This window comes from Phalacrocorax carbo, chromosome 3 (assembly GCF_963921805.1).
Source record: "Phalacrocorax carbo chromosome 3, bPhaCar2.1, whole genome shotgun sequence".
Classification (NCBI taxonomy): domain Eukaryota; kingdom Metazoa; phylum Chordata; class Aves; order Suliformes; family Phalacrocoracidae; genus Phalacrocorax; species Phalacrocorax carbo.
Window position 1 is genome coordinate 17150486 of NC_087515.1, and position 14911 is coordinate 17165396.

General features: G+C 40.6%; 1 protein-coding gene across 1 annotated transcript in view; it reads right to left on the minus strand.

Annotated features, from left to right (window-relative positions):
• The window catches only part of KIF6 (kinesin family member 6), a 177071-nt gene that overhangs the window by 12108 nt on the left and 150052 nt on the right, over positions 1 to 14911 (minus strand). The window contains exons 16-18 of the mRNA XM_064445467.1: positions 5920 to 6004; positions 2962 to 3097; positions 1283 to 1371 (exon numbers count right to left, since the gene is read on the minus strand). Of these exons, the coding sequence (XP_064301537.1) occupies positions 1283 to 1371; positions 2962 to 3097; positions 5920 to 6004 (310 nt within the window). The remainder of the gene's footprint in view (positions 1 to 1282; positions 1372 to 2961; positions 3098 to 5919; positions 6005 to 14911) is intronic.

Genomic DNA, 14911 nt, shown 5'->3' on the forward strand with positions numbered 1-14911 from the left:
CAAAGTTAGAGAGAGTGATAGTCATGGATTGCTTGACCTAATTTGGCTGACTTTGTGCTAAGCTAGACCAAAAATGCTCTCACATTCTGTTCCATCAGCTTTACTATGGGACAAGTAACCTTCAGCCTAAAACCAGAAATGAACAGCTCAAATTAACCTAAAACCTGCCAGCCATTTGCAAAGCAAATAGTGCCTAAGTCTTGAGAGAACACAGAATAAGAATTAAGGCAAAGTAGAGAAGACTGGAGTCGGTTTTTATCAGTTTGAGACATCTGAAAATGCCGTATCAGATGACTTTAAAGGATTATGTGATTCATTCTCTGTACTGATTATGGAGCATTTACTATTGATACCTGAAAGTTTACAATAAAAATTAGAATATATTTTACAGTTTTAAGAAAATCCAGGATTCATTATTTAATGGTATGTAGGATATGTTTGCTGCAAAGCAGGAAACATCATTTATGCAGAGTATTGTTATAAAATTATAGGTAAAGTCACTCATCAGAGAAAGATTAACTGTATAATGAGAAGGAGGAAGAGAGGAACGGAGAACAAGAGAACAATAGAGAGATGGGGAGGGAGAAAGGAAGAGGGAAGGAGAGAGAACACCTCCATTTATTGTAAATGGATATGGAAACCTGCACATTCCATTCAGGTATGTGTTTTCCTGCACTCTACTTTGCTTGAAGGCTATGAAACATCTATTACTGCAAATTTAAATTACAGGTTTTGAAATCAGAAGTGGCTGATGATGAAACAACTGAGATGTTTACATTTTCCTACTTTAGAGGATGCACCAGTTTTTTACAATACCAAATGCAATTTCATTGTGGAATAATATGCTGCATAAATGTAGCACCAGGATATTTTTCAACAGCAAATCTATCTAGGCTATATATTAAATAATCTTTTAACCTTTATTTTTTGTTGTTGTTCGCAGTGGCCTGAATATGTTCTAAAGGATATACATTCTACTTATATAGCAAAATTGACTCATAACAGGCTTGCTATTCTTATCTATTTGTCATGGGGTCCCTAGTGAAGAGGTTTCCAGGGTCCCAAGAACAACAAGTCAAAAGAATTGAGTTACAATAAGCTACCTTCAATATGATTGCAAAATAACTGAATGATAAAAATTCATTTTCTACAGTCATTTCTCTTGTAACTGGAAATGTGGTGTTTGAGTGTGATATTTGCAAAAGCATTCTGGTGAACTGCACTTCCACTAAACCCACATTTTCTTACAAGTAAGTAAGGGAGAGAAAAATGACCAATTTACCTGTTAGTTGACAGATGTTGAGAGGATTTGATAAACTGGGGATAAACAGTCGTAGTATTTGGTGAGCTAACCATCTCCGGCTTATCCTGCTGGGTTTAGATTGAAAAACAAAATTATGTAGGATAGGATTTTTTTAGAGTGCTTAATATTGGCCTACAGGTCTCAGCAATAACAAGGTAGGCAATGACTCATTCAGAAAACATAGAGTCTGAATCACACAGTGTTTTCCTCACTTGGACAAACACTTCTGAACAAAGAGAAAAGTGTTTAGGATTGGTTCAAGTATTTTTAAGCTTAAATTACAGGTTTTTAATATGTAACAGCATGTGTTCACCGATCTGAGTTTCTTAGGGAGCTCAGATCTATTGATAGGTCAGGATCCAAGAAATCAATCCCAATTATTTTTTCCAGTTTTCTAATCTTCTACTGATGAATCATGAGAGGCTGAATCCTGGACCTCTCCTGTTAAGGACAGAGAAAAATGTGCTCCAGTGGATTCAAGAATATTACTTGCAGTGCTTTGAAAAGCCAAAATATTTAGACAGGAGGTGACTAAAACATTATCCTATTTGCCATTAATATGGTTAGAGATTTTAACCTGAAAAGTGTTTTGCAATGATAACTTGAAGTTAAGCGAGTTAGGTGGCATTTTATGAATAACCAAGTTCCTTGTGTTAAGTTGCGTATTTACTTTAGGCTGTTTTCTTAAAAGTACAGTTTAAATTTATACTCATAAGAATTAAACAAAATACTGGCTGAACACATCTTTGTTTATAACAACTTTTCCCCAAAGAATAAATCTTGTCTTCCAGTTAATAATAAATGATATGGGATAGACTGCCCTCAGCAATCTTTTTCATTAGGCTGATGTGCATTTCATGGCAGTGCTTTGCTGTGAGATGCCATGTCACCACTTGGAATACATTAAAAAGTGTCAGAAAGGCAGCATAAGAAAGCTATGATGTTTCAGTTGAGCCCTCTCCAGACCCTCTTGTACTGTCTCTTGTGTTTGTGAAACTGTAGCTTTCAGACTGTGTTATGAACTTCTAATACACTGTTTAAAATGACATCTCCTTAGTTCATTTTCACACAAGCCATTAAATTAGAGCAATCTTTCTGCTGGGTTCTTAAACAGGCAACGATGACAGTGGTGGGCCTCAGCTAGAGAGTGAGGGGACACATGTTCTGTGCTGAGAGCTGCTGACCCTCTGGGAACTTAGGAAAGCTGAAAGGTTACTGGAGTCTTTGCAAACAAAGGAAGTTAAACACCAATTATTTTTGCTGGGATTTGTCCATATTACAGCTATGACTGCCATCTTCTAATACACACGTCATAAACTTGATGAAGTCATAGTTTTGCTAGCAGTAAAAGAGATTTCTTTTTCCAATCTCTTTGGCATTTTGGGACCATTCTTGGCTTTCAACCAAGTTGTTTGGGGGAATGTCACAACAGAAAATAGAGCAGAAAGCAAGGGTTTTGCTTCGTTTGTGTTAGCTTCATACAAGCATAATTCACATTAGCTTTGTCTGATTTATATTGGCATAAGCACAGGTGAATCAGGCCCAAAATCCCATCCTTCATACTCTTTTCTGTCTAGTCAATTAACTGGTTCTTTTAAGAAATGATTGAAGATGTTACATTTATATGAAAATGGAAGAAATACAAAATTGTTTCATACCTGTAGATTTATTGTCTCTTCAGACCACCAGACTTCAAAGTCTTTTTGCAGCTTCACCTTGACTTTTTCCATAAGAAGCTGCAGGTGCTCAATCTCTATCTTCAGTCCTTTCAAGCGATTGAACATTGTTTTATAACTAATATGAGAAGAAGAAAGTGTTTTACAGATCTTCCAGCACATATCTGAACAAAGCTTTATTCCACCTAAACAGGTACAGATTTAAACTACAAAAGAATATGTAATAATCAGAGATGCAGGGGACACAGACAGTTTGGTGGTAAGAAGAGACATCTCATATTTTATAAAAGCTTCACTGGACAGTAAGTACAAGAAACTTGTCCCACAAAGCTTTTATTTCGCTAAAGAGAGGAAGTCCTGAAGGGCAAAGGAGTCCAGGAAGGCTGGATGTTATTAAAGAAGGAAGTCTCAAAGGCGCAGGAGCAGGCCATCCCCGTGTGCCGTTAAGTCGAGCAGGCGGGGGAGAAGACCAGCTTGGCTGAATAGGGAGCTTTGGCTAGAACTCAAGAAAAAAAGGAGAGCTTACCGCCTTTGGAAGAAGGGGCAGGTGACTCAGGAGGACTACAAGGACGTTGTGAGTTATGCAGGGAAAATATTAGGAAGGTGAAGGCCCAGCTGGAACTTAAACTGGCCGCCACCGTTAAAGATAAAAAATACTTTTATAAATACATCAGTGACAAAAGGAGGGCCAGGGACAATCTCCCTCCTTTGCTGGATGCGGAAGATAACCTTGCCACGAAAGATGAGGAGAAGGCTGAGGTACTTAATGCTTTCTTTGCCTCAGTATTTAATAGTCAGACTGGTCATCCCTGAGGTTGTCAGGGCCCTGTGCTGGGAGATGGAGATAGTATGCAGAATGACGTCCCAGTTGTTGAAGAGGTGGCAGTCACCGACCTGCTCCTTCACCTGGATGTTCACAAGTCCATGGGGCTGGATGGGATCCACCCGAGGATACTGAGGGAGCTGGCAGAGGAGCTCTCCAAGCCACTCTCCATCATTTACCAGCAGTCCTGGTCAACCAGGGAGGTCCCAGATGACTGGAAACTATTGAATGTGATGCCCCTCTACAAGAAGGGTCGGAAGGAAGATCCAGGGAACTACAGGCCTGTCAGCCTGACCTTTGTGCCGGGAAAAGTCATGGAGCAGATCATCTTGAATGTCATTACATGGCACATGTGGGACAAACAGGGGATCAGGTTCAGCCAGCATGGGTTTATGAAAGGGAGTTCCTGCCTCACTAACCTGGTCTCCTTCTATGATAAGGTGACCCGCTTAGTGGATGAGGGGAAGGCTGTAGACGTTGTCTAATTGGATTTTAGTAAGGCCTTTGACGCTGTCTCCCACAGCATTCTCCTGGAGAAGCTGGCTGCTCACGGCTTGGGCAAGTGCACTCTGCGCTGGGTTAAAAACTGGCTGCACGGCTGAGCCCAGAGAGTGGTGGTGAATGGAGCCAAATCCTGTTGGCAGCTGGTCATGAGTGGTATTCCCTGGGGCTCAGTGTTGGGGACAGTCCTGTTCAATATCTTCATTGATGATCTGGATGAGGGGATTGAGTGCACCCTCAGTAAGTTTGCAGATGACACCAAGCTGGGTGGAAGTGTTGATCTTCTGGAGGGTAGGAAGGCCCTACGGAGGGACCTGGACAGGCTGGATGGATGGGCTGGAGCCAATGGTACGAGATTCAACAAGGCCAAGTGCCGGGTCCTGCATTTGGGTCACAACAACCCCATGCAATGCTACAGCCTTGGGGAGGAGTGGCTGGAAAGCTGTGCAGTGAAGAAGGACCTGGGGGTGTTGGTTGACAGCTGCCTGAACATGGGCCAGCAGTGTGCTCAGGAGGCCAAGAAGGCCAACGGCATCCTGGCTTGTATCAGGAATAGTGTGGCCAGCAGGAGCAGGGAGGTGACAGTGCCCCTGTACTCGGCACTGGTGAGGCTGCACCTCAAGTACTGTGTGCAGTTTTGGGCCCCTCACTACAAGAAGGACATTGAGGTGCTGGAGTGTGTCCAGAGAAGGGCAACGAAGCTGGTGAAGGGTCTAGAGAACAAGTCTTATGAAGAGTGGCTGAGAGACTTGGGTTTGTTTAGCCTGGAGGAGAGGAGGCTGAGGGGAGACCTTATCGCTCTCTACAACTACCTGAAAGGAGGTTGTAGTGAGGCGGGGGTCAGACTCTTCTCCCTAGTAACAAGTGATAGGACGAGAGGAAATGGCCTCAAGCTGCGCCAGGGGAAGTTTAGGTTGCATATTAGGAAAAACGTCTTCACCGAAAGGGTTGTCAGGCATTGGAACAGGCTGCCCAGGGAGGTGGTGGAGTCTCCACCCCTGGTGGTATTTAAAGGGGTAGACGTGGTGCTTGAGGATATGGTTTAGTGGTGGACTTGGCAGTTATAGGTTAGCGGTTGGACTCAATGATCTTAAGGGTCTTTTCCAACCTTAATGATTCTCTGATACTCTGATTCTCTGCTTCTATGATCTATTTTCTTTTATCCTCCTGGATACAGCAACATTAGAGCAAGAATTGGTTAAACAATGAGTATTCTGCATATAATTTACATGTCGTCAATCCTGTATAGCTTAAAGGTTTTCCTTAGGTCAAAGAAGGCAGAATATTTCTGAATCAACCAAAAAGATTCACAATACATTTGGATTCAGACAACAAGTTTCTAACACTAAACCTCAGGGCGGACATTAAGATCATTTTATTTATTTTTAGCCATTAGCCCAAGCATAAATTTTACCCAGTCATGTACTGTGGCATCTTACAGACAAACCAACAGCATATACACAAATTTAAAAATATTAGTGAACCACAAAGCTGACATTTTTAAAATGTCAGAGAAAACCCTGAGGGTAGCTGTGTGTACGGAATTGTAATTGGAATATACTGTCAGTATAATTTATCTTCTGAAGGATGGCAGAATTTTGAGGCAGAAGTAATACCTGTTTTTTTCTTCTTCAATTTGCATTCGAAGTTTCTCTTCTACTGGATCAAGCACATTTAGCTCTTCAGGAAGACTGGAAACAGCTATAGGGGAAATGATCAGATATAAGCAATAACCATATGATGTCAAAAGAAGCAACTTTTACTTAGAATGAACACTATTTTTTAAGAGGTAGGTAATGAAATGGGGGCCATTAACCATTACTATCTTTTGGAAATGTTTCTTCAAATTCCTTATTTAGGCCTTACTTAGTAAAAGAGACACTCAATAACTAGGGATTTGAATTAAGTTGCTTTTAATTTCTTTTTTTTTTCAGTAAAGACTGGAGTATTCATTTTAGATATGAATAAAAGTGAGTTTGCCGTCCATTTTACAAGTTCATCTTTTGCATAAAACTGACCAAATGCATTCAACCTGACAGTTTTGGCTACAAACACAAGACCAGAACAGCAAAGTTGTTGTTAAAAGAAGATACAACAATGGCTGTGCTGGTGCCTGGAAATACAGTAACAGAAAGAAGAGTTAGACACAAATCCTGAAGGAGAAATTAATTTTGGTAAGCAGTAAATTCAGACAATTAATATAAATAAGGAAAATGTCCTGAAACTATGTGAGAAATTTTTCGAGGTGAAGAGGAACTGAGGGCATGCCTGAAGAGTAGCCTAAGCTAACCTAAGAAAGCAGCTTAGGATTTCCCTAACCTATAACAGAGCTAGTTGGCATGCAATACACAATATGCTTATTCTGAGATGGCAAAACAGGTGCTTTATATGTTCAGCAGTGAAAGGAAATGTAAAAAGTTACCTACTAGTATTACAACAGTTTCTATTTCTAGGATGAATGATAACAGTTTACGGTTCCCAATAAAACTTGTTTAACCTTTTTAACTGAACTAAAATGAAAGAAACAAAGGATTTGCTGTACAATACATGCAAGTTTCCATCCCAACTATTATTTCTGCCAAGAAAATAAATTCTACGTCAACCTGTCATGAAGCTTGAGGAGTGCACCTACTCTTCAGGGAGGGAAATTCTGTCTGGAACAAGAGGGCCGTAATGACCCCTCTCTGCCTGTCAGCATGCCAGTTGAAACCATTAATATTTTTGTTGTAGCACCCTGTAGCTTAATACACATGAAGCTGAAAAGCATTTTCTTTCATTTAGATTACTTAGGTCAGGCATGTTAATACAGATGGCCAAGGTGGACAAAGCCCACGCACAATTCTCCTTTCATACATCAAAAGGCTTTGCTGGATGTGCAGATTACAAAAGAAGGATAGGGTGAAGACATTTAAATGAAGACATTTAATGAAGACATTAAAAAAACCTGCTTGGAATGTTAAAGTGAATGTATAAACCAGGAGGTGCAAACATCGTGGCAAAGGAGTTGCTACAACAGTGGCATTATATAACGTTATACTCGAACACAGAGGATAATAAGAAGGCCATCATAATCACGCCAGAATCTTTAAGGAAAGCAGTAAATTTTCAATAATTACAGCAGATCAGGATTTTCTCATTTGTCGATATCTTCCTTAGGAGTAGGCATAATGTGGGAAAGTGCAGAACTTCCCAGGGAACTTGGGGGGAGACATTCACTGCAGAGCTCCTGAGGCTTCACACTTGTTCTGACCTTCATGAATATATAGCAACCAGGCTTGAGAGAAATGTGCTCTGGTGGAACAAATTGAAACAATTTAGGGAGTTACTGGCTCCCAAGTGAGCCATGCTCATAGACCATGTGAGCATCCTTAATATATTTCTGTGCAAAGCCAGCCAGACTTAGCTTGGGCCATCTTCAGCAGTGGTTAAAAGGGACTCTCCTGAGCACACTGAAGTGCATTTGATCTATCTGCACAATCTGTTACAGTGCCTGAGTTCAGGGAGGTAGTGGCTCTAGCCCCTTATAATGAATGGAAATAATACAGAGTGGAAGATAGTAACATCTTAAAATGTTAATGCTACTTCTGAAGTGAGGACTTCCCTATCTGCAAATGTCACCAAATTCTGGTAGTCATTACTGTGTGATGCAAGGCCATAATATTGCAGCTTTCCTTCCCAGATTTATGTGGACATCTAGTACTTAGAAAAATATTTTTGCACTAGCTCTGAAAGGGCAGCCAAACTTTGGCAGAATTTTGCCACTTATATTTAAAAACACCAAGAAAAATATTTTACTGCTGCTGATTAACCCTGTAGAAGGGATTATTTGTTTGCAAGTTACCTTCAGAAATAATAATAAAGAGTTTTATATGAGATGAGTACCTCTCTCACACAAAGCCCCAGCATCCTCAACACTGAATACAGAATCACAGAATCACAGGTTGGAAGGGACCTCAGGGATCATCTAGTCCAACCTTTCTAGGAAGAGCAGAGTCTAAACAAGATGGCCCAGCACCCTGTCCAGATGACTCTTGAAAGTGTCCAACGTGGGCCCAAAGAGAAGTGCCGGATGGGTGCCAAGCCCACGATTAGGGCCCCGCCGGGCCCTGGGAACACTGCCAAGGCACCTGCCTGGCTCCTAAAGAACAGAGAAAACAACCGAGACCCAAGGAAGGTCGGAGACACCCAACACAAAACACACACACTGCACGATAACACACAGAGCCTGGAACCCCCCTGTCCGGCACACGTTCCTGTTACATTGAAGAGGAACCTGCTCCTTTTCCCTGCTCAAAGGGGACTGCTTCCCAGACAGCCCGCTCCGCCGCGCCATCTTTCAACCCCTTCCCCCCCCGACCCCTTCCCCAGCACCATTGCCTCAACTTAGCTGTGCCCATTATCTCTGGCAATAAGCTGATGATAAAAGCAAGAAACACAGCTGCGGGCAAGGTGAGCAGCACAAAGTTTTGTATATATGCAGAATGGAAAGAGGTGAGTACACTGCAAGCTGATGGGGCCCCAGCAGCAAAGACAGCACGGGACATTTCATCAAGTAAATGACTAAAACTTCGAGACATTTGTTACTCTGTTCCAGTCACAAAAGCAGAAGAGGTCTGACCCAGCGTCAGGTGAAGTCCAGTGGTAAGTCAAGTCCAGAACATGCCTACTTGGGCACTGCTTTGTAAGTTCTCTGATGTCTTCTCCCATGCTGTTACAGTCTCCATTTCAGCTTTTTGTCATACCTGCTCGTTGCAACAATGTGTTTGTGAACTGAATAGCATTCTGCTCAAAAGACTGGACCCTTTTGATTCTGCCTACTGTAATATATACAGGTCAACATATGTCTCTATCCTGATGTTCCAAGAAAAAGAGATCTATGGTCTGGTAGTGTATTTCAACCGTTTTGTTTGCTGCTGCTTCTACCTCCTCCTCATTCCCTGATACTTCTTTTCTCCCCTCTCCCCTTTACCTTTCCTGAAATCCTGCAGTGGCCTCTTTCTGCCCCTGGGTTCCTGCTGCTGCTGCCTCACACCCCTCTCATCCCACCAGCCTGGGCAATTTCAGCTACAGCTGAAGCTAGGAAGCTAAGGCAGAGGTTACTGGCACTTGTATCTCATGGTTATGTGTATCTCATGTCTAATGTTAGCATTCTTCAGTACACAGGCTCAGTTACTTTAAAATAACATGAGAGGGACAACTGAGTGAATAGACAGGAAAACATAGAAAGCATAATACTTACAAATTTAAGACAATAGCTAAGAAGAAATACTTTCTTTTTGCTACATATTTTTATTCCTCTAAAGAGTTTTCTTTTATTGTATATATCTGCCTGTCCATGCAGTAACAGAAAATGCTTACATCAAACATCAGATCATTTTATCTATGTATTAATTGCATATATGTGAAGTGCATGTAAATTATGAAAAAAAAGAAAATTCACAAGACCAACTTTTGCCCATATACTTTACAAGATTTGCAATACATTAAAAAGTGCAGAGGTGCTACTGCTGAAATCCTGACTATCAGATATAATTTCGGCAACTGCACAGAACACAAAGTGGTACCTGCTTTGTTCACTCAGGGCTGACTTTTAATTGATTAACAGCTTGTCATATGAAACTCCATTGTACAGTCTAGCTCTATGCTTTTAGTACATCAGCTGAGATGAGCCGTTCAGCTGATGTGTGATATCACAAGCACTTCTAGTGCCCCAGTGACTTCCGTGAAAAAAATGCAGTTGGTGCAATTTGATCCAGGATGATGCAGACCCAGGTTTGAGTGGTGCACGGGAGGTATGATGTGCATGTTTAGGAAAACATTGCCTCTGTGTATACTAGGGGTTTCTGTTGGCATGCCTCCATCCAATTCTGTAAACAGTAATTTTAGCAGAAGTCAGCAATGTACTCCTAAGGAGTATTCGTTCCTTTACATTAGTGTAACTGCACATACAGCTGAGTGGCAAACCTTATGAATCCTATGTTGTGAAGTCTTTTGTTCAGAGTACCGAGTCACATGACGTAAAGAAGAGATTTTGGCAGTGTTCCATTGGGTAGTGAAATAGCAATGAACTCCTACATTTCTCTTCAAGCTAAGTGTTCTTGCTTCATCTTCAGATACAAGCTATTTGGTGAAGTGAGGCACAGGATACAATTGATACCAGCTGCCTGCTTAGAGAAGGTGAGCTCTGTGTGAGTTGACATTCCGTTCATATCATAAAGGTTTGTGGGTTTTGGTTTTTCATTTTTTTTCCATAAGATTTTAAAAATATGCATTTTAAGATATAATTATTTTATTCTAATGAAAGGGACAGTTTTGGAGCACAGGAAGTAGTGAATTTTGCAACACATTCCACATCACCAAATCACACAGTACCAGAAAAAATGATGGCACCTGCTAACTAGATCACTATTTCAAAGCAATATGGCATGCATGGATGAAAAACGCTATTTCTAGCATGAGATACCAAGAGTTATCACCATAGTTTACTGCAAGCTGGCAACAACTTGAAATACTCTGGCAGATTCTTGTCTACAGTCAGAAAATTTTGCAGGAAACTCTCTGTGACCCTGAACTTTATGGTCTCTGGGGTGCTCATATATTTCTTGACCTGTGTATCCTAGAAGTCAAACTCCTAGGGATTTACTGTCTTGTGCCTCAAATAACATTGTGCCCTGCCTTCCAGCTGTACTTTTGCAGTCAAAGATTTTAATTTTTTCATTGGATAGTCTTCTGTTTATCTGCTTAAATTTATAGTCACTTGAAGTAACCAAATTTAGAATTGACTTCAGTATCCAGTTAATATTTTACTGCTTTATTTATCAGCTTTGCAGCTTTTGGCAAACTTGGGCTTTAGTGCTTTCAGACTGGAGCATATGCTGTCATTTGCATTTTTTAAAAAGGACTACCCACCCACTGTTATTCAGGACCAGCTTACAAGTAATTCTCCACTTTTTCTTTCTTATTGCTCTCCTGGGCCACGGCAACCTATGTTTGTCACCAGGCACCATGTGTATACCTTACACAAAAGCAAAGGTGAGTATGCACAATGAAACTCAGGAAGAGATTAAAATACCCTAATGTCTGGAAGAGTTTATATTGTGGGTTTTAGAGCAATTTACCCCTTATCCTAATGTAATAGATTTTTTTTTAAATTTCAGCCACTTGGTCATGAGCATACATTGAAACAAACTGTCCTGTTTTCAGCACTTTACAAGTTTGTGCATGTGTGTGGGAGTAAGGACACGTGCATTTTGCTGATTTTTATTTTTAAATTAATCACTGAATTTAGTAAGAGGGTCCATTGGTACGCTGCTTTTCTTTCTATCATTGTATTGTTTATTGTTTTGTTGGCTTAATACTGGCTCAAACTGACTTCCAATGCATACCTGGAACGCGGAGTTATTTTTTCCAGTCTCTGTGAGCTGTTTTGGCTAAACACAGACTCACACTTCAATCCTCTGAAATTTCTTCTTTGAAACTAGTAATTTATGTATTTGCTTCTGAAAATACATGGCATACGAAACAAAAGGCGTTGCCTTCATGTCAGCTGCACTCAAGCCATGAAAGTTTCTGAAGCCATTGTGGCTAAAAGTTCTTAGTTTGTTTCTAAATATACAAGTACAATATACTGGGGAGGAAAAAAAAAAGGCAGCTTTAAGTTTAATATGTTCAATACATGCCAGTTGATCTAGTGGAATAGTAACATAGCTGGGTCATAGTCAGGAAACCCCTACTAACTCAGATTCTTGTCTGCACTTAATAAATGCATTTTACCATTTGATTACATGAGATTATTTTTGCATAATTTATCTTGTTCCTAATATTAGATAAAACCATACCTGATCTTTGAATAATCTTTCTCTGCCTCCCAAGGAGGAGTGTGGTTTGTCATCCATAAGTTTTGAGGCTTCGTTAGCATTCGTTTCTACAACATCCAAGAACTTTCGTTGAAAAAAAAAGTCTCTTTGCTAAGTTTTGTCATGCTATTCTTGAAAGAAAAGCATGGAAAATATTTCTGCAGTTGTTTGCTTATCATTAAGCTCAGACATTAGGAATACACTGCCACAAATGTGCAGGCCGCAGTTGCAATAAGAAGGTACCATAACATTTGTAAAGCAGTGCCTCGTCAAAATAAGAACTTGGCTCAGAATAACATAGCACAACTTTACTGAGAATAAGAAATATCTAAGGGTGCTACAGGTACAGTCACACTGAGTGTCACAGAGCACAGAAGAGATACTGAAGCTTAGTATATCCATATTTCTTGCTGGGGATTCTCAGATAAGGAAGTGTACAGTTCTCAGTTCTGAGAAGTCCCAGCCTTACTGTGCATAAAGAATATACATAGGTATGTACAGTAAATCACAGAATCACAGAACGGTAGGGGTTGGAAGGGACCTCTGGAGATCATCTTGTCCAAAGCCCCTGTTTGAGCAGGGACACCTAGAGCAGGGGGCACAGGAACACGTCCAGGTGGGTGTTGAATGTCTCCAGAGAAGGAGACTCCACAACCTCCCTGGGCAGCCTGTGCCCCTGCTCTGGCACCCGCACAGGAAAGAAGTTTTTTCTCATATTGAAGTGGAACTTCCTGTGTGCCAGCTTGTGCCCATTGCCCCTTGTCCTGTCATCGGGCACTGTTGAAAAGAGCCCAGTCCCACCATCCTGACACCCACCCTTTAGATATTTATAGGTATTTATGGAATCCCCCTCAGTCTTCTCCTGTGCTTGCAGGTCACCTTTAGGAATCCAATGCACACAGCAACTGTGGGGTCAATTCAATAGGTGTAATGTTTTCTAAAAATAATGGGTATTTTACCTGCATTATGCATGGAACTCTGGCTGTGGTTGTCAGTACAAACACTCATGACAATGCACAAAAGTATTTATTTTGGGCTGTACACTGAATTTATAGCAATGCCATTTGAAAGAATACTAAGGAAAAATAAGCATACATTTTTTATATTTAACTGCTTCTGTTTCAGCTGTGTATAGGTATACATGGGTCATGCAACTGACATGGCACTTCAAGTTAGACAATAAAAGAGGTTTTGACCTTGATTCAAGAGGTGAATACTAACCAAACAAATGTATATGGTAGTATCAGCCTGAACAATTTTAATCTCTCTGCTATGAGGTATTAGTGCAAGACCTTTCATTTGCAAGAGAGAAGCAGAGGAGACAGAAAGCAGAAAGGAAAAATACACCGTTGTTGGTGAAATCAATATATTATGAGCATGGGCTTGCACCGTACAGTGCTTAGTTTAACCCTTGCCACAAATAAGACAAAAGGTGTTGGGCCTGAGGCACCTATACCATGAATCTGATTTTTTTTTTCAGTGGAAGTAACAGAGAATATGTGCTGAGACCCCCACCTTGGTTAAGTGTACAATAAAGACCAAAGTACTACAGAAGCTTTGTTTCCACTCTCCAACATGGCTACTCTATTAGCCTTCTAAAAGAGTTTCCTGAATGCTTTTCTAAATGTTGGTATGAGTTTTCCAGAAAATTTGTGAAACCACAACCATAGGATTTCATGTCAGCAGGAATGTTTCTTTAAGAAGATTCATTTTGATGTTGTTCAGTGTTCTGGCACATGTGCTAGATCAGGGCCACATAGAACTTGGGCAGTTGTGGGGACCAGATTATGTTATTGGGAGTCACTGTCTCTGCTGGTCACACTCATATCCCACATTGAATGCCACATTTTTGCTGGTCCTCCCATGCACATACTCCTCAGCTGCAGCTGCAGAATAGCTAGGCTGTCTGTGCTGGGCTACCTGCTCAAGAAGGTGTAGGAAATATAGAGGTATTTAAGCATTTCTCTTAACTCAGACAGCTCTTTCCTATGACCTATGAAGGAAAGGACATTGACCTTGGTGTTCTGGTAGCTGCCAGCTGAATTACACTGTACTGTATACTGAGAAGAGACAATCCTGACATATCCAGAAACAATTACCACTTATCCAAAAATGTTCTTATCTGGAGAAGTACATCCCACCTCTGCACATTTGTGGGATACTGTTAGTAACTCCTTGTTCCAAGTCATTATTTTCTTGGATCTTAAACAAGTAAAAATTTTTGAACAAAGAAGTAGTGAATTAATTTCTTTTAGCCATTTCAGCAAAATGTAAAATGGAAGTTTTTCACCAGATATGCAGCTTGCTCTAAAACACTGGATATCACATTAGCCATGCTATATCTCATTCACTGCTTGTCCTGTGCTTTCATGATCAGATGGAAATTGCTATTCTAGGTCTGACCTTTACATTGAAAAAATCAAAGCAAATACAGAGGTGAAAGAGCTCCATTTGTTGTTTATGGATCATTAGATTACAGAACTTTTGTTTGTTACAAAGACCTCTCCTGAAGGAAACCTTGGCTGATACAGAACTAGTCAAGCTGCCCAACACACCTACTGGACGTGGCCAGAAGAAACAAGCTTGCAGCACCTTAAACTGTAACTTATTCTTAGTTAACCTACCAGCTTTTTTTTAGCCAATAGAGAGAGGCTACTCTGAGATATACCGAAGCTAAAGCAAACAAGCTTAGGCCTAGAATCATTAGACTGGGCATAAAACCAAATTTATCTTTTGCTTACTCCACCTCAAG